At 34.4% G+C, this 20,825-nt stretch overlaps 2 protein-coding genes across 6 annotated transcripts in view; one reads left to right on the top strand and one right to left on the bottom strand.

Moving 5' to 3' along the window:
• Window positions 1-5,869: 5,869 nt before the first annotated feature.
• LOC147079744 (uncharacterized) lies at window positions 5,870-8,960 on the bottom strand. 3 transcript variants are annotated; one of them, XM_085945459.1, is made up of 5 exons: window positions 8,224-8,277; window positions 8,071-8,132; window positions 7,698-7,834; window positions 7,238-7,423; window positions 5,870-7,146 (listed from the first exon to the last, which is right to left on the bottom strand). In XM_085945459.1, exons 2-5 carry the CDS (start codon window positions 8,120-8,122, stop codon window positions 7,012-7,014), a joined length of 510 nt encoding a protein of 169 aa, XP_085801585.1. In that variant the 5' UTR covers window positions 8,123-8,132; window positions 8,224-8,277; the 3' UTR covers window positions 5,870-7,011. The 3 variants fall into 3 exon arrangements, with proteins under 3 accessions (XP_085801585.1, XP_085801664.1, XP_085801505.1); XM_085945379.1 differs by adding an exon at window positions 8,742-8,960 and having other exon boundaries at window positions 5,876-7,146; window positions 8,071-8,478; XM_085945538.1 differs by lacking the exons at window positions 8,071-8,132; window positions 8,224-8,277 and having other exon boundaries at window positions 7,698-7,985.
• A 7,067-nt stretch (window positions 8,961-16,027) lies between these two features.
• Window positions 16,028-20,825, top strand: part of metro (membrane palmitoylated protein 7-like protein metro) — a 30,305-nt gene continuing 25,507 nt past the window's right edge. The window contains exons 1-5 of one of the 3 annotated variants that reach the window (XM_085943755.1): window positions 16,044-16,139; window positions 16,338-16,373; window positions 16,790-17,061; window positions 19,125-19,256; window positions 20,313-20,342. In XM_085943755.1, the coding sequence (XP_085799881.1) occupies window positions 16,343-16,373; window positions 16,790-17,061; window positions 19,125-19,256; window positions 20,313-20,342 (465 nt within the window). In that variant the 5' untranslated portion in view covers window positions 16,044-16,139; window positions 16,338-16,342. Of the gene's footprint in view, window positions 16,374-16,789; window positions 17,062-19,124; window positions 19,257-20,312; window positions 20,343-20,825 lie in introns of all 3 variants that reach the window. The other 2 variants (XM_085943762.1, XM_085943748.1) reach the window with 2 other exon arrangements.

Here is a 20,825-nt window from a genome sequence, read left to right as displayed (position 1 = left end):
CATTGAACATAATCACATACATTGCATATTTCATTGATTGGTTAAATATGAATTCAGTTTTAAGGTGCACTGATCATATCATTTAAAATTTACCAATGAATACAAAAAAATAATCAAGATGATTTTACAATAACTCCAAAACTGTTGACATCTGTTCGTTGAAGGGTGGGTCATTTCTAGTTGCATACTATTTAATGATTGTTTTTATAAAGAAATGTACTGTTTGATAAAATATGTAGTGTTCGACGAACGCATACTTTATAATAGATTTCAATAAATTGTTAGTTGTAATTGAATTAAAATACTCAAATGAAAATTATCAGTAAATCACATTAACTTGCTTGTCCCCCGAAAGTCAAAATTTCATAATACGGTAGGTACTATTAATTTATAATACAACAGTAGTCGGGGGCATCACATCATGTACGTAATACGTGTGACGCACACCACATTAATCGTTTTGAACTTACCTCCGTACGTCACTTGATGTGGTGTCTTTATGAGATTCATTCATTAATCCCAGATATACTCTTATGAAAAAATATGCATAGCATAATTGAAGGGAGAATACTTACCGAACATTATCCCATCTATGTAAGAAGAAAATATTCTACATTGATCGCAGTTTTAAAAATTTTTAATTGACTTTATTTAAACTTATAAATTTATGCATTTTCTTATAAGGTTGTGATGTAAATGGTTTTTGAATTATATTCGTCAATGGTGAAATATTAACAAAATGTATTTTAGGATTTAATTCATCCGAGGGGTGGCTATGACTCTTGGTTCCGCCCATAATATAATTGGAGCTGGCTCAATCACACGCTATGGATACCTTAAGAGGGTGCTAAGCAGAGGCCAAATAAATATACATATGCTATTTTTTTTATTGTGTTAACTGTCAATTCATGGTGAAAATGCATTGTATTAATGATTTAAATTAATTCTTCTTCTTCCACGGCGCTACATCCCGGGGTGGGATTTGGCCTCCTCCACAACCGCTCTCCACTCACTCCGGTCTCTCGCCAAACTTCTCCAGTTACCGGGTCTTCCTATATGAAGCCAGTCCACTTCTACGGCGTCAGCCCATCTCCTTCTTGGACGGCCTCTGGGTCTCTTCCGTTGAGGTAGCCACTTCGTCATGATCCTTGGCGCTCTAACTTCAGGCATTCTCTCCACATGTCCCGCCCATCGTAGTCTTTGGGACGTACAGTATCTTATGATTGTGATTTAAATTAATAATAGCAATAAATTATAGGTAAGTATATATTCATTGTATAAATTAGTCATGAAGGAAGCTACATGTTAAGTTATATCAAGAGCATGTTTCCATGTTGACCCTTGAGGTAATGCAAGTCACGAAAGCATTATAAAGACAATATGGAATCTGAATAAAAATGTCTTATTAAATTATTTTAACAACATTAAATCAATGTTCTATGTTTCTTTAGCAATACTTAATCAGTTTATCCATAAAATCTTTCAATAGTGTTTTGGTGACCAAACTCGTTAAGGTTCCCCGACGAAGGAAAATGTCCAACCAGTAATTAACGCAAGTTTACCAACTTGACTATACCTATTAAATTTAATAATTTTTATATAGGGAAAAATGAAGGTAGTAAATACATTTACATGGACTTTCCTTCGTCAGGCCTACGATACTTCACCCATTTGGAGAATCTTCGACGACATTATAATACTATAACCTAAGATGATAATAAAATAATAAGTACCTATTAAACTAAATATAAATAATTACATGGCTTTACGATGTTTAACTAAGTGTTATGGCGACTGAAATAGTTACGTATAAGTCTACTTTGAACTCTTTGGCCGGCAATCAAATCTGGATTTGTCCGCCTATTACGAGGCGGTTCTTCTACATAAATAAACTCATTATTTACATCACCAAAATCCAAAGTCTCATCAATTGGATCGGGTTCAGGCATATTGCTCTCGATACATAAATTATGGAGAACGACACATGCATTTATAATAAGTGATGCTTTTTTTGGTGCATAATGAAGGACTCTGTGTTTTAGGAGACATCGGAAACGCATTTTTAAAACACCTATGCAACGCTCGACAGTTGCCCTAACTGTGGTGAATTTGGTATTAAAACGTTCCTCTGGCGAATTCGGCTCTACGGTATGTAAAGGAGTCATAAGCCATGATCTTAAAGGATAGCCTGAATCCCCAAGCAAGTAAGAGTTGTCTTCTCCGCGGCTATGTAAACGTCTGAGCATCGGTTCAACATTACTGTTGGTGAGTATATATGAATCATGTGCACTTCCTGGATAACGTGCGTTCACATTTAGAATTTTTAAATTCACATCACATACTAACTGAACATTTATCGAATGGTATCTTCTACGATTAACATAAATATGCTCTGGGCTTAATGGATCATGTTTATTAGGTGGAAAGATGGCTACATGTGTACAATCAATACACCCTATTATCCCTGGAAACTGATACCTGGAGTAAAAACCATTCCGGATGCCTTGAAGTCCCTCTGGGCTTGTAGGGAATTTAACCCACCGATTAAAAATATCGGGTGAGTTCAAGGCAGCCACCACTTCACTCAGAACACGTGATACGCAAGACTGGGAAACTCGTATTATACCATTTGCAACAGGCATTTGGTATGAACCGGTTGCGAAAAAATTTAATGCTATTAGAACCTTACTTTGAATGTCAAGGGCGGAGCGTCTCCTTCGCAAAACCATATATGGCGTGAGAATTTGTGAAAGATATCTCACAAGCTCTTTGTTTAAGCGGAAATTACGTATAAATAGTGCATCACTGAGTAAAAAAGCATTTTCAGATAAGTTAGCATAATTATTTGATCTGTTTCGCGGATGATTACGTGATCCTAAAACTGCAGCAAAAGAAACTATTTCTGGGATTGACATCTTTTAAAATAATTGGGTGAACGATACAAGCATATAGCAATGCTTTGGCGAAATATAAAATAATAATATATAATTATTCTCGCGAGTAAAGATAAGATAATAGTGTCCGATCGCAGTTTAGTCCGTCACCTTTGACAGTTCGAAACTAAACTACCTACGTATCGGCGCGAGACATCAATGCGAGAGAGAGAAAGAGAGACTCAAGTCGTATGGCCGTCTCTGGTCACGAGTACCCTTTGGTATGTGCAATATTGTCGACACAGATTAAGACTAATTCAGGTAGTGATAAGTTTCGACATGCCTTATTTCGATAACCTACGTCACTTTCGCGAATGACTACGATGTTTCACACGAGTCGTAAGTTACGGAATCGACCTGCTGGAGGGCGATTCATGAATTTAGCACAAGTGACCAGTTGCACAACTATTGCACAACATGCTTCAACCGTAGCATATTAAAAGTCGACCGCTGGATGTCACTAGGCCAGGCTTTGGTAGTACACATGCTTTGACGGTAGAGGCGCTCGCAACTTTCCGTTTGACATAATAAACGTCAGATTTTCAATTCGTATCATATGTAATATTGGAGAAAGCTGTTAATAAATTGTTATACATTTACCATTTATTACTACATATTACCGCTAAAATTATTATTTCGTGTTTCAATTCTCATTTAAGGAGGTGTTTATTGTGATTTTGTAATAGTTTGTCTGTAAAATATTGTTGTATCTTGTATTGAATATTCTAATAATGGAGACGTTTCTTTCTTTTAATTATCTACGTACGTTTTATATCGCAACGTTGACGGGTAAATACTGATTAAATATGATGTTATTAACATATTTTAGGTTATTTTACGCCCCCAAAATGGAAGTCCCGCAGTCAGAATTCGGTAATCGAACGGATGCGTTCAAAATGACCGACAACTCATTTGTAAAACGTTTTCGGTTATCGAAAAAAATTAGCAGATCGACTTATTACCAGGTTGGAAGAATTGATGGCACCTCCACCCAGATCTTCGGCATTAAGCGTCGAAACTAAGGTGAGTGGTGAACTTTGATGTCTATTTATATAGGTAATGAAAAAAATATTAAATGTTTGTCGCTTAACATTGTTTCTTGTGTGTAGGTTTTAGCCACACTTCGGTTCTTGGCGACTGGAAATTATCAAACGGGTGTCGGCGATGAGCACACAGTTATGATAAGCCAAGCATCTGTCAGCAGAGCCGTTCAAGAAGTGACGATGGCCATTGATGACCATTTGTTGAACGAATGGGTGCTATTCCCTTCTGACAATTTGGAGCCTATGAAACAAGAGTGAGTACTTATATAAAATAATTAATAATCTACACGTAAATATGATTCCTTTAATATGCACAAGAAGATAAAGGAAACATTGGGAATTACGAAAGGAACCTCATCAACTATCTTGAAAGACGAAAATGGGCGTATTATATTAGATATAGAAAAGAAGCTGACTCGTTGGAAGACATATATTGAAAATCTGTTTGATGATGATAGGGAACCTATTGGCTATACTCTTAATAAATGTGAACAAGCTCCATGCATAAATAGGGCCGAAAAAACCAATCGAACGTGTGACCAATAGTACCAAAATAAAACTTTCTAAATATATCTTTTTAAAAATGTATTTAAACGGATTCTGTTTCAATTCTGAGTGTGTGACGATATTCCCAATATACGTGTTCAACATATTTGTATGTTTAAAATAATTGATTTACATTAGTGAAATCCCGTTTAAAGCGGTACGTCCAAGGCGTTCTCGGAAAAGTGCGCGTCTTAAGACGTTCTTGGCAGCCATCTGGTTAAGCAAAATTGGATAAAAAATATCCATGTAAATAGCGAATCATAAATTCCATTGTAATCTTTATGGATAACTGGCTTCTAGGATTAAAGGTTAAATACAATCAACCACAAATTGTTAGGACAACTAGTTTATATTATTCATCAATGGTTTATGATTACGATTAAGGATGTAACAGTGAACCTTTTCTGTTATATTAACACATAGTTTTACTTGTTTGTTTGTAAAATGGCATCACATAGCGTCTTTGTCCAGCAGAATTTTGGAATTAATGTGGGAATATAAAAACAGTTTGTCGGATATTTCAACAATTATGAAAAAAGATGTTTGTATTTGTATAAAACCATTTATTTATCAAAAAATTTATTTATGAAAACCAAAATAGGTACATAAATGGTTAAATATTACAATTACAGGAATGTTCACATTATTTAAATCATGGCGATTTAATATCAGTGTACTTTATTAATACAAATAAAAAATAATTTTTTAGTACTAGTTCCACGACATACCAAACTATACACAGGCATTGTCTTAAACTTAAATGACCGCCCAATATGACTTGGTCAATGCGAACACGCGCCAATCTCTACTGGCAAATAATCTTTAGTTGACTTATCGTGTTTTGCCAGTATAGATATTGATTTACAAAAGCGTTATAGTTATTTATAGCGATTTTCCAGTAATAATATATTCAATATCGACTTAACACGTAGTGATATCATAAAATTACGGAGGAATTAGGTATAATGAATTTGACGACGCTTGTTTTACCAGACGATAGAGCGTGTTGATATCTATCAAGTATCTTATCAGTTCCAGGTTGTTCTATGTCACTTCGAATCAATCAAAAAGCCATTTTGCTAAAAAATGTGATATAGAATAACCTGGAAATAAGGCAGCGAAGTATCTATCAGTAACTATAAATAAATACCACATGAGTTAAGACGCCTCAATAGCTCATCAAAAATAAAATAAGTAAAAAAACTGTGAAGTTATGAGGTTTTCATATCTTGACGACGATATGCATCGGACACATACTTAAAAATCAAAACTATGATTCTGTTACTCTATGTTAATATTAGAATATTTGAATATTCTTGTGAAATATGAAAGCAATAAAAAAAATGATTATTTCATATACTTTGGAATTTTATTTCATCCTGTCTCAAAAAATGATTTATGTACACAATCAATAGCACAATTCACTAAATTTAATATAGTTTTGCGTAAAATTTGCATTTTCAAGATACTTATTATAATATCAAACAAAATACACTATGCTGGCACACATAAACACTCTTTAAACAATTCCTTAGAAATATTTTATAGACTAATTATACATAGTAATTATAAGCACAAAATATGAAATTTAATATAGGTTTGCATAAAATTTGCAAATTTTCAAGACACTTATTATAATAATAACAAACAATATAAGGCTGGAAAAATCATAGATGCAGAAACACATAAATACTCATTAAACAATTCCATTCAAATAAATCACTGCATTGAAACAGAACTAGACAAATTATTGGTTTTTCATAAGGATACTGACATGAATGTATAGTTTGAAATGGATTTCTTTTGAGTATTTACATGAAAAAACTGTTTTGAGACAAATATAAAATAATGTTTCACAGTTGATTGTAAACAGGTGAAATCATACATCGTTTAAAATGTAACAAGGATCACTTATACTGATATACACGATGCTGTAAAATTTTATTTTATATTCGGCTCAACACGGTAATTATGATTCAGTGAAACCCCCGAAATAGCAACAACCACCCCAAAGAAGCGATTACGGTGCATAGCCGAGATTGTCAATTTTTGCACCTAGCATTAATATTAGTGCGCTCAACTCTGACTTGGCTGCACCGATCAGAGCTGCAGTCTCTGACTTGGCTGCACCGATCAGAGCCGCAGTCTCTGACTTGGCTGCAATGATCAGAGCCTGCGTGTCTGACCTGGTTGCAATGCCGAGAGCCACCATGTCAGACCTGAGCGCAGCAATGTTGATGGTCAGCAACTCTACGGCGGCATTCAACACGGGCACCGGACCCATTGTCTGCGTTGCCACAGAAGTTTGTGACAACGAGAGCCTGCGGGCTCTCACCGTTGCTGGGAAGACAGCACTGCCTTCACTTGTAGCAGCATGGGCTCTTGTGAAAGCAGCACTGTCTTCCAGTGCAACAGTTTGAGCCGTGAGCCGTGGTGTCGCAGAAATTGCACATTCGGGGGTTGTCATCATATCTGCATCTGATGATGATTCAGAATATGCTGTAGTAGGTACAGTAAGAGGGGTTGCGGTGAGTGCCACCTCCATGCTGCTGGTGCTGGGTTGGATGATCCACCGCTGGGGCTCCGACGTTGACACAGACGCGACCCAAAATTTCCTGTGGTACCTGTGAATTAAATGTTATCACCATAAGTAAACATGCGACGGGTGAACCCTTTTATACTGTTAATCAATATAGAATTTCATGAATGACCTACCCCCCCAGTGTAATTGCCCTGTCTACCTTGCTCCCCAGTAACTGTAAATGGCACTATTAGAGCCATAATTCGCTGCTGGAGAGCAGACAGCCGGATTCTACAGGGCGGGCCGCCTCCTGTCTTCCTCTGGGAGATCAGGATTTTGGCCATTTTGGCCCGCGTGTTCCGCCTCGTGTCTTGCCATACCTGTAAACAATAATAATTAGAAATTTTCAATTTCAACAATATTACTAACGATCTAGTACTATTTACAGCAGTGACATTTGGGATGCTTTCAAAAGATGTGGTTTAATTTATGAAAACATTTCTTACTTGAACTTGATATCTATAGCTACCTATGGTGGATTTATGTGGAGAGTAAGATATTTTGTAAAATAATATTGGATAGGTTGTTGACACAGTCTATTATATTTAAATAAATAATAATTTTTACCAATACTAGTAATAAATAGTAAATCACCTTTTTCCACTGTCTGTGGGATTTTGTAGCACCGCCCAAACAAGCATTTAATTGCTCCGACAGTTCTGTCCACAACCTCTCCATGTCGAGGCTGGTGAACTGCCCGGTGAGCCTTCCGGCGACGAGGTCTGGATGCACTACGGAAAATATGGTAATGTTATAGTATTCCATATCATTGCGGTTAAGCTGGTTTGAGTTACAGTAAGTTATGGTTTGGTTTTTAGTCTCATAAAACGAGGTCATTACACAATTATAAGTATGTCATAATAATGACACAGGCTATGTCTCGAACTGTGTTAATTCCACATGTTGGCATAATTTTAGTAGGCTACATTTCTTACGAGTATTGAATAAAAACGTGGTAGATACTGACATTCCATGAATTCTACCAATTGCTCCATCTGGTGGCTATTTGCCGCTGGCATTTTGTTAATTCTGTAAAGGAATAAATAAATACACTTTTAGTATGATTCCTACATATTATTTTATAAAAGAAACAGTATATTTGAAATCAAATCTGACTTACCGACGTATCTGTTCTTATGAAAGTTTTTGCGCGCGAGAAATAGCTGTCAGATGTGGGCATAGACAAAAAAACTCTTAGGCGATCATAAATGTACGCCCGTTTTTGGCAATTATTAGGTTGCATTATTGGACACAGGAAGGAACAGTGTGCTTCTGTCGAAGCATCACTATCCAATTATGACTACTCACACTACTCACGTCGGCCATGCTAAATTCATGAATCGCCCTCCTGGGTGTGGACGAAGCACTGCTTCAGCTGAAATATAAAATAATACTAAATTACGGTTTTGCTTCTCAGAGAAATGAGACCCCACGCAGCATGGTTTATTATATTAATAGACTATTCTACGATTCATTGATTGACATTCATGTTTGAGAGGAAGCTTGATGTATTATTGTATGTATGTCGAGTGTAATTGTTGTTTGGCTTGTTATATAGTGTATATATTAATTATTATATTAAAATATAGTGCAGATGTATGAATACTTCATTTTAATGCAATATTGTAGCCAACTTACGTTTAAAATCAACACATCCTTCCTTGTTCGATGGCACCCTTTTTGTTAAACATTGTTTAAATAATATTATAATTAATACATAATAATATGTATGTACTGGACACAAAAGTAAATAGTTTGCTTATTTCGCTTTTGATTTTGTTTTAGAACAAACTAGTTTTTTGTATATAAAATTAGCCGTTAATATTTATGTACGTAAAAACTTTCGATTTTTTCTGTGGACGCCAGCAGTGCTGCCAGATGAAATAAAAACATGAATTTGCCAAATATTGCCATTAATTTTGCGATTTTTTCCCAAACGAACATTAACTAATTAATACCTCCAAAGTACGATAAAAAATTATAAGTAGGTAGGTTTTTTATTGTTTAAATATCAAAAATAATTAAATTATATTATGTAATACCTACCCTTTTAAAAAATAACATTTTTTTAAATTTGTATAATATTACCTACACTATTACAGGATATCTTTCTAAAATAAGTAGGTACGCAAATTAACTATCATGATACAACATTTAGAATATGTTTATTTATTGTTTAGACCTCAAATATAATTAAAAAATAAATGCAATACTCTTAAAGTGACCTTTTTCTAATTCATTTTTTTGATATATTCCATGATTTATTCCTAAAATAAGTAGGTAGGTGGGTACGGTAGTACAAATTTAGTAAGTGGGTTTTCCTATTGTTTAAATCTCAAAAATAATTAAATATTAATATGTAATACCCCAGCAATATTAAATAAATAAACGAACATTCATTATTATATAAAATATTAACACGAAATTAACCATAATAAATAACATAAACAATTAATTTTGATTATTAATCAATATCCCATAAACCATGTTCCCCAATCCCATATCCCATAACATCATGTTCTTTAAATGCTGTTGATCAGAGAACAATAATCAGTTTTTTAAATTAATTGAAATATGTAAAATCCTAATGTAATTCATAATTTCATTGTATTTGATAAATTTTTATTTGTCATGATTTTGTGATAATGTAATATGTAATATTATATACCATGTCTGGAATATTATTCATTTATCATGCTATGTAATGTTATTATTATTAATATTAACAGTGAGCAAGAGTGAATAATAAAGATTTATTTTTTAAATAATTATTGCGCCAAACGTGGTGAAGCGAGGGGTTGTCCACACTGTTCACACCGCGTGAAAGGCAAACATATTAAAATGGATAACACTACTGTGGACGTGAATGAAACCAAAAAAAACGAAGAAGAAAAGAAACGACGATGAAGAGGAAGTGATTGGAGAAAAAGAAGAAGAATGGCAGACTGTGACATCTGGAAAAAAACCCAGAAGAAACTCTGGGGTCGCTTCAAAGAGAAACGAAAACATCGTCATGATAGCGACGGGAAATAAAATACCATTAAAGTTGAAAATAGCGCAGATGCTCCATAAGGCAGGAGTTAAAGTACAGAAAATTTACAACAAAAATTTAAAGACGTACATCCAAGTAGAAGACGAAAAAGAAGCAGATAAAGTGAAAAAAGCTGGAGAACTCAAAGATCTCGGTTTTATGATTAAAGAGAATGACTCCTGCTCTTATGGAGTAATAAGAAAAGTCGACATTGATATGGATCTCCAAGAACTGCAAATGGAAATCAAAAGTGATGCAAAAGTGATCAACCTTAAGAGGTTGACAAGAAAAAGTGACACAGGAGAGCTTACGAAGACCTCGTCAGTCAGTATTAAATTTGGGGAGAAAATATTGCCGAGAACAATTCACATATATGGCGTCTCGTTTGCTGTAGAACCGTGTGTATTCAGGGTAATGCAATGCCACAAATGCTGGCGATATGGGCATATTGCGACCAATTGCGGCAGTAAAGTAGAAACGTGCCCCAAGTGCGGTGAAAACCACAAAACTTGCGAAAGAAATGAGGAAATTACGTGCATCAATTGCAAAGGTAACCACGCGACAAACAGTCAAAAATGCCCAGAATGTGGCAAGAATAAAAGAATTGCAAAGAAGCAATGATAAAAATGAACATACCTTTCAAGGAAGCAAAAAAAAATATGTTAAGTTAACAGCTATGCAGACATATTAAAACAAAAAAAATCGTGGGAAGAGATGAAAGTGAAATAATTCAAAAAATAAAGGAAAACAATAAGAAAGAAGAAGTGGTGGTAGAAGCTTCAGGCTCAACAATAACAGCAACAGGTAGTAGCGTAAAGCCTACAAAAAATAAGAAAAACTCAAAAGGGGAAGACAGCGGTTAATGCGATGGGAGAAATTATGAAAGTCTTGCTGAAAGGGGGAGACTGGCAGCAGATCATTAAACCACTAATAATTAAAGCAGTGGACTGAGTATGCAAAAACTTCAAAGAAGGAAATTTAGGAGAAATTCTAGGGGAGGTTCTGCAACAAAATGGATAATAAAAACAAATTAGGATTTTACAATGGAATGCAGAAGTATGAAGCAAAAAAAGAATGATATAGAACTTTACTCAATAAGACAAAAAATAACAATAGCATTAATCTCAAAGACTTGGCTGAGGTCTGAATTAGACTATCTGAAATTCAATGATTACACGATGTATCGAAAATACAGAGGGGGTGGAAACGGAGGAGAGCGATTCTGGTGCATAAAACACTGGCGTCTAAAGAAGAAAGAAAGAAAGACGGAAGAGCTAGGCAAAATAATTATAAAGCAATTTAACAGAATAGGAGTGAGGACCTGATCGACATATCCCCTTCTAGAAGAGAAGAGGCGATATGACAGCGAGTCGCAGTCAAAGCCTCGGTAAAATAACAAAACAAAAAAAAAAACAAAAAAATATTGCGTTTCTGAAAATAAATCCCCGATGGTTAGAGGTTTTTGAGGTTAGACTGAATTAAAATGACGTCCTTTCAATGCTGAGATTTCTTTCTGACTGAACTATGAATGACTTTGCTGTTAAGCTCACTCTTAAGATTAACACTTATTTAAGATCAGAGGTAAATTACAACATCACTAAGCAGTGACATACCCAAGAAAGCAGCACTTATGTAATATAAGCAGACTAAAATCGCTGCTATAATTAGTTTTTAAATTTAATACTCTAGTAACTAGTTGAATATTACTACATTTCTGTAGACCGGCACTAGCGGTTGAAAACTGACACCGGCTTCGTCACAAGTTTGAAAGACGTTTATTACGCCACGGTATATGTCCACATAACGAGTTTAAAGAGTTAATTGATGGAAGGGAAAGTAAATTACACTGTTCTTGGCATATAATGGATTAAATATTAAAGAATATTATGTAAGTTTACTATTTCGTATAAATATTTTGAGTTATAGTACAAATTTAATATTACAACATTTAATTAAAAATAAGATAAAGGTAATTAACAACGAAAATAATTACAAGATAAAAAGAACTTTTTATATACTTACAGCGTTTTTAAATTTTCTGTTGAATCTTTAATTCTGAGGGTCGTATAATATTCTAAAATTTGTTTAATTCAAACATTCGTCTTTATGAGGATTTTAGTTATGTTGGCATGCTAAAATACACAGGAAATTTTCGATTACAAACCAGTTATTTTATAAAATACCTGATAATCTCTTTCACCAATCGAGTGTATTTAAATATATAATTTTATAAGATTTAATAATCAAGGTAATTAGATCTATGGTATTGGTTGATTAAATTTTTAAGGATATTGAATATTTTAATGTCGGCAGCACCTTGAACCCATTCGCTTTTGGCTTGGTTTCATTGTTGCCAACCGTACTATAATTATAGGATTTGTACTACATTTTGGTCCGCGTACTATGTACGATATAAAACAGGTATCTTCTTCTTGGTCGTGCACTCATGGCTGAGGATCGTGACCACATTTAAATTACGCCATCCTTTGAGCGACCAAGACTTTCCATCCTTCTCGATCTTCCGCTTCTCTCAGGGCAGAATGGATGGTGCCCCCAGTCAGCTTGGTCGCTCCATCGCGCAGACTCTCTTCCTCTGCTTCGCCTTCCCTGGAGGCTACCCAAAATTACCAGTCTCTCCAGGTTGTCCGGTCCGCGCCTGACAATATGTCCAAAAAACTGCTGAATTCTTCTCAAACATATCGTCGAGAGCCGTTCCTTTATCTTCAGTCTCTGGATGATTGACTGGTTTGCCCTGTGCTCCGTCCAAGAAATGCAAAGCATTCAGCGCCAACACCACATCTCAAAGGTATCAATTGCCTTCCGTTCTCTTGCCTTCAGGGTCCACGACTCGGCTCCGTATAGAAATATCGAGAACACAACAGGTATAGTACGCCCAAAATACTATAATTTTGAATATCGGCAGGGCTCTAAATGGACCGGAGCTCACCGGAGCGCCGTTCCGGTTCATCAAATCGGTAAAATTATCGCTCCGTCTCGTGGAAAAAAAATATTTTGACTGTCTGAGCTAGATCGACCATAATATAATAGAAAATCTAACACACTTATTTTTATAAAATAGACTAAATATCTCTATATATATAAAAATCTCGTGTCACGATGTTTGTGGTCGCACTCCTCCGAAATGGCTCGACCGATTTTTATGATTTTTTTTATGTATACGTGTTAGGTATGAGAATAGGTCAACAAGTATATTTCATAAAGCTGGGTGATTAGGGTATTTCCATCCAGAAAAAAATTTCTTTTATTTTTTTGAAAATTTCTTTTTGTATTTTTTTTATTATTTTGCATTAAAAAATACCTATAACCCCAAATTTTCACCATCCTACCCCCACCCTCCCATTTTTTATTCGCGATTTTATTGTTTTTGTATGAACAAATTTAACCGTCGTTCGTATTTCAAACAGAATGAAATTATTTACGTTGTTGAATGACAGATGGCGCTACGTCCGAGAAGAATTCAAGAGAAGCGTCACGTCATTTTGACATTTCATTCGGCATATCACAACGCAGTGCGTGCAAAATTTTGTATGATTTATTTTAATTCATCTATTTTTGTGTGCGTGTATTACAGTGCACAATGCCAGCAAGACGCGAGGGAGGGCATTTGGGCCGTCGAACGAATAAAGCAACAAACATGCGAAATAGTAGAGCAGAAAGAACAGATGAACAAATCCAACAAGATAACAAAAACGTGCGTGTGAGCATGTCGCAATTGCGTGCATCTCAATCACAAGAGACACGAGCTGAACGAAATCAACAACGACAATTGTAACGGAGCCAAGCGCGCCGGTTCGTAGTTAACACACGCAGAGCAAATGACCGACAACGCCAACAAGTAGATCGAGCATTTACATCCGCTTCGTTCCTTCGTCTCGCATTCGAGTACGAGCCAGATATTGAATATTCCGCTCATACGAAAGTGCTGATTGGTGCTATGGACAAAGAATGTCCCCATTGTCATGCTCTCAAATTCAAACGTGAGTCAGCCGGGATGTGTTGCGCATCAGGAAAAGTGCAACTACCAGAAATTGAGATACCACCAGAACCATTGAACGGCTTGCTCATCGGCACGGTTCCAGATTCAAACCTGTTCCTGAAGTCCATTCGCACATTCAATTCATACTTCCAAATGACTTCGTTCGGAGCAACAGAAATAGTTCACAATACTGCGGCAAATGGTCAACAATTGCATTCTACGTTCAAAATCAAAGGCCAAGTATACCACAAAGTAGGCTCATTGCTGCCAATGCCAAAAGAACCACATAAATTTTTACAAATCTACTTCATGGACGGTGAGGACATCAATCGTGTGGATGCACGTTGCGGCTACAATAACCTCAATTCACCTAATGCCAGGCGCATCGTCGGCAAACTGGACGCCCTATTGAATGAGCACAATGAATTATTGAAATTCTTCAAAGCACACATGCACGAATTGCAAAGTGACAATCACGCTATTGTCATCAATCCTGATAAAACACCAGCTGGAGAGCACGTGCGTCGATTCAATGCGCCTGTTGTTGACGACATTGCTGGAATCATGGTTGGCGACCGCACATCGATGCGGGAAATCGTGATTCGAAGAAGAAACAATAATCTGGAGTTCATCGCTGACACACACCGTTCATACGACGCTCTCCAATATCCGCTAATTTTCTGGAAGGGACAAGACGGTTATTGAATAAATATTAAACAACGAGATCCTATCACAGGTAATTCATTCATTATGAACATCATTACTCATTTTGAATTGAGAAAATTAATGGTTGGTGTTTTTTTGTTTTTATCGGCGGTCATCGTCTACAGCGCTCCATTCCTCTTTCTGTCATAGATCCCATCCCCACACACTTACGATACATTTGTTATTTTTTATTTAACAACCAAAATATTCACTAGAAATAATTTATATGGCAGAACAACGTTTGCCGGGTCAGCTAGTACTTATATATAAATTTGATAACCATGTAAATAATATCTTCAGTAAATATTCGAGCGCTGAATATCGGAAAAAATATGTTAAAAGTACTAAAATTTCGATATTTCCGTGCTATAAATCGATCCAAAGTACTATAATTTTGCAATATAAGAAAATTTGGAGAACCTGGAAAAAAAAATGTACAAAAAACGTAAAAAAAGTCCTTGGCTTTGGCTTAAAATGAAATTTCTTGAATTCTTCGGTAAGCATTTTTGGCTGGGAGAGGTACCTAAATAAAAAGGGGTCTCGGAGTTTCTCATATTCCCCGTTATTTTTTTTTCATCTGAGAAACAAAAAACCTATAAATTTTCAACAAAATATGACAACGCGTACTATACTTTTTCCCCAAATACTATAATTTTGGAGGCTCTGTACTATAATTCCACTTTGAAAAGATGGCAACAGTGCTTCTACCAGTGTTGCCAACCTTACTATAAGTATAGTATTTGTACTATAATTTTGGTCCGCGCACTATGTACGATATAAAACAGGGATAGTACGCCCAAAATACTATAATTTTGAATATTGGAAAAAATGTGTAAAAAGTACTAAAATTTCGGTATTTCCATTTGATAAATTGGTGCAAAGTACTATTATTTCGCAATAAATAAGAAGATTTGGAGAACTTGTTCAAAAAATTGCTCTAAAAACGTCAAAAAATCCCTTGACTTTTTTTGAATTCTTCGGTAAGCATTTTTGGTCGGAAGAGGTACCAAAATAAAAAGGGGTCTCAGAGTTTCTCAAATTCTCCGTTATTTTTTTCCTGGGAAACAAAAAACCTATACATTTTCAACAGATGACAACGCGTACTATATTTTTTCCCCAAATACTATAATTTTCGAGGCTCTGTACTATAATTCCATTTTGAAAAGATGGCAACACTGGCTTCTACCTACTACGACTACGAGTACGAAAACGCTCCTCTTCAGTGTCGGCGCATGTTCGCACGACATCAGTAGGTAACTTTGAATGTCATCTGACACGGTTTGCTTTGGAGCATATTGATTTGGTAAGAATACTTATTGCCAATAAGTGGTATTATGCACTTTTCAAGATTTATTTAACTGACATTGATTTATTGATTATCCGTGATAACCAAATTGTATTTGGGTGGTTACCTCCGAATGAGTGTTTTTCGTCTTGCTGAGTGATTTGTATAATACATTTGATTTTATTTATCTGTTATCAATTGTTTGGATGTCATCAGCTATAATGGATGATAATTGGGAGAATTGGGATCCAGGTATGTGTGCTTATATTTCAATACAATTTCGTGTGCCAATATGTCATAAGAATATAGGTAGTCAGTTTTCCACCATACTTGATTGGGACTTGTCAACTATTTGCTTTCTTTGTTTCAAAATGTAGGCATATAATAAGTCTCTCCCAATTTATGTTTTTGAGTTAAGATGACATTCGCAATGTTTTTTTTATTTATTTATCAAATAGTGGGGTGCGAAGAGAGTGAAAAAATGATCATTATATTAATATAATTGGTAGGCACTTCATAAAATTCATGCCTAGTGTTATTTACTCGAATAAATACCTCTATTACATAGATAAAATAAATACCTTTATGGTCCAGAATAATTTGAAAGTTGGTTGTATCACTAACTATTTGATTGTCTCAATTTAAATCAATAAACTTTTTCTTCACAGCCCTGTCTAGGTTGCTTACATCTCTCAAAGAAGTACAAGGAGGTGAAGATCTAACATTTCTCAGTGAATTACTGCAATCGAAACAATTACACGCTCTCGTACATGTTCACAATAAAATAGTAGCCAAAGGCAAAGACGAAAGATTCTTCCCACTTCTATCGAATTCTATGGAAGTTGCTCTAGAAGTTCTAGAGCTAATCTCAGGAGCTCCATTACCACAGTCGCCCCTAAGAGAAGAACTATTTAAATTACTCCAAACTCCACATATACAGGTAAAACTATTTTGTTTACATGTTTTTAACAGACCACAAGGGACTAATAGTGAAACATTTTTGAAATTCCCAGGCTTGAGAAAGTCACATAAATGTATTTTGACTTCCCCGGAATCAAATCCAGAAACCGTGATATGAGAAGTCAGTGCGATACATGTTGGTGTACAGGAAGCCAGGTGGGAATTTTCATAACCGATTTTGGCAAAATTCATGAAATTAAGAATGAAAACCTAATCTAACAAATAATTCAGTAAGTATATCAGACAAGAGCCGTCAGTTCCTTATCCATTGGACTACGAGGGCCGCCAAAACTTTCACAAATTTATTTAATGTTATATTTTATATTCTTTTTTTTTTCTTTCGACCATGTCTGATGCTAATAGGATCATATCGTCAGTGTTTTGTAAAAAGGGCGAATTAACCAAAATGCTATTTTACAGGATGAGGATTTTTAACTTTTGACATTTATTTGTTTATTACCTGTAGATGATTATAAATATCTAACAAGTTTATAATAAAGCTTAGAAAGAATACTGTCATTGTAATAGGTATTATTATATAATATTTTAAAAGGCATAATATGTCACATTTGCATTTTATTTCGTAATTTTAATTAATTTAATTTTAGTCTATTAATTGAGTTAGCATTTACTTGGTAGAATTCCATTTTAAAAGAAATGAAAATATAATTAATATTAAATTCTACAGGTTTTTTAGAAGGTTTGTCGATAGCTATTTCGGTTGTAACACCATTATCAAGACTATTCAGATAGGCCGTTTGCCTTTGCTTAAATACTATACGCATAGATAGAGACAGAATACATTTTCTTATTCGTTCAAACAATATTATGACTTTGTATAATTATTATTAATTGTGATATTATTAATACTTTGAAAACCCTAAGTGGGTTTTTAATGGATATCAAAAGTACAGTGTTCGAGCGTTTTGGTTATTTCTTGACATTATTAATCAATTAAAATATTATTAGTACTTATAATTTTGTTAATCATGTGCTTAAATTATATTTAATAGTGGCGACGAATGCATTATCAAATTTTCATTAATTATGTGATTACTTTTGGATAATTCGCGATTAATTTCCAATTGTTCGAGTAAATTTAATTTTAGACCTTTGTTACATATATGCAAACATTCTGGCGTTATTTTGTCACTGATGGAATGCGAATTCGATATCAAATGTTTAGCGAACTGAGAATCTGTTTTACCATTCCTGAAAGACCGCAGGTGTTCTTCAAAACGAGTTTTTATGGGCATGCCAGATTGACCAATGTAGTATAGACTACATGTGCCACATGTTATTTCATAAACCCCGCTTTTCTCCAGTTTGGTGATTTTGTCTTTACTATTTTTTAAATTTAATCCTAGATTATTATTAGCTTAAAATCTCGATTTCGCCAAAATGGTTAATTCGCCCTTTTTACAAAACACCGACGATATGGGCCTTCACAGAGTGGAGGTTTGTATCGACAGATTTTGTTTTTACGAAAAATGGATGTCAGCCACTTACTCAACCTATTAGGTCCATACTCTGACTCTTACACAAAAATTGAAAAAACAATATGTGTACTTGCCAGACCCAGGATTCGAACCTGGGACCCACGACGCAATATGCCAACGCTTAAGCCGCGCGGCCATCTGCTGAGAATTAAACCTGGCACAAGTGACAATTAAAAAAAATAGGAGCAGCTCACATCAAATACATAATTTTGCGTGAAACAGGATTCAAACTGTTTTGTATGAAAATATATAAGCATTTTATTCCCACCATTGGTTTAAATCACATGGACGTGGTATATAAGATGTCGTCTTTTCAGTCCTGTCCTCTTTCAAACACTTATAATTTTAATAAACAGAGAGAAAAATATATTATGTAATAATGGGTCATATTAGAATGAGACCTCAATCACAAAATGTTAAAAACAGATCGGTAGAATTTACAATTGCATATTGAATTCGACTTACTCAACTTGGTCACTGGTGCAGCTGTTCAAACCATAGGACTTGAATATTTTTTTTTACCTAATTTATTTTTCGTTTTTAGGGAATACTGTGCGCTCATGATGCTATTGCTCAGAAAGACTACTATCCACATTTACCAGAAGTGCCTCCAGATGTTGATGATAATGAAGAAACTGTAAAAATTGTGCAGTTAGTGAAAAGCGATGAACCCTTGGTAATGTGATAAACATATTTTAATATACTGATAACTGGCATAAAATCTACACATTTGAAACATAGTAGCATGCCAAAATATTTATAAAGTCAATATTTTGCATTTCAGATTATTTGGAATTATTTATAATTAGTATTCCAAATATAAATAACTTTCATTAATTAGTTTTATAATAATTAGCAAGCTTTAATCTCATCAGTTACAAAGCACAGCTAAACTAAACTATTTAAGTATTTCTTACATATTATATTATTTTAATCAAGCAAATCCTATCAAAACATGCCTTAACTTGATGGAAAATTACTTATTAGTAATTTATCTTCCTTGATTACATACTAAACATTAACATTATTTATAAATTCGAGACAGGGCTGGATTGGCATCATTAAACTGACCCTGGCCAACCAATTAACAAATTTTACATGTCCACAAAAATAACTACATATTCCTTTAAAAAATAATAATATAATAATAATAATTAATTGTTAATGTGAGGTTGAATTTACAATAATCATTATAAAAATAGTAAAATCCTTCCACTTGAAACTACAGTTTTACAGCACTTGTGCATATTTTGGCTTGGGCAGTTTTCATTTTATGTTGTAATCACCTTATTAATCAAATTTTAACCTAATACTAAATGTACGCCGATGAGCAAGTATTAAAAGGCCAATAGTTAAAGTTTGTGGTCATTAGTATGTCCCCTTGTAGCATAGTGGATAATGCGCGAATTGGGGCGTAAACCCAGGAGATGCGGGTTCGATTCCTGCCAGGTGTCTTACTTTTTTCAAAAAGATTTTTTCTATTGGTTATAACATATTTTCTCAGAAGTGTTTTTCAAAATTATGTATGTTCAATAATTAGAATAATACATTCCTAAATCTTGTGAATTATTCGTTGAATAAAAGAAATTGTTAATTAAAATAATTATGCTCAACATTTCATCAAACCAGTCCGTCCCTGTTTTAAGGCACAACTTATCCTTTTATGACATAACCAATCTCTCAACAATTTTGTTCTTCATTGTTAATTTATTGATATGTTTGTGGTCAAAAGGGTGGTGCTCAGAGCGCAGAGCCCATAGTGGTAAGTTAAATGATGACAACTACCAACTATGTAATAGTGCTTCAAATGTTTACGCTGTTGCCTCACACTCCTTGCTTTTGCACTTTTTTTAAATCAATCTTCCACGTAGATACTTATTATTGTTTGTCTCCATCATGCATTATTATTATAATAAATTTAAATTCTATCGTCTACTAAGTAAATGTTTCTTTGTAACATTATTACTTTTACTAATGCTCTGTGTATATGCTTGTATGAATGCGTAAGAGTATGTATTTAGTTATGGTTTTTCAATTTACTTTGAACTTTCAAAATGTTTCAAATTCAGGACAACATGTATCTTTAATATACATCATTTTTCGTAAGGCATACTTAATTTGGAAAAATATTTTATCAATGTAAATAATAACATGATTTTTTTAAAATATAGTTGAAGGTTTAGTAAAATTAGTTTTTTCTCGATCTAGAAATGTATTACATAAAGCAATGGTTCCCTACCTTTTT

This window comes from Rhyacophila brunnea, unplaced genomic scaffold, assembly GCF_057557595.1.
Source record: "Rhyacophila brunnea isolate RB1 unplaced genomic scaffold, BYU_Rbru_1.0 scaffold_1, whole genome shotgun sequence".
In the NCBI taxonomy this organism is placed as follows: domain Eukaryota; kingdom Metazoa; phylum Arthropoda; class Insecta; order Trichoptera; family Rhyacophilidae; genus Rhyacophila; species Rhyacophila brunnea.
The sequence above is the reverse complement of the archived record's forward strand: the minus strand, read 5'-3'. Positions and strand labels throughout refer to the sequence as shown.

Coding starts and splice junctions, on each gene's coding strand:
- LOC147079744 (XM_085945538.1), bottom strand. CDS start 7,940: ATGACCTCGTTTTATGAGACTAAAAACCAAACCATAACTTACTGTAAC. Junction 7,424..7,697: donor CCCACAGACAGTGGAAAAAG/GTGATTTACTAT, acceptor TATTGTTTACAG/GTATGGCAAGACACGAGGCG. Junction 7,147..7,237: donor AGGGCAATTACACTGGGGGG/GTAGGTCATTCA, acceptor TTTAATTCACAG/GTACCACAGGAAATTTTGGG.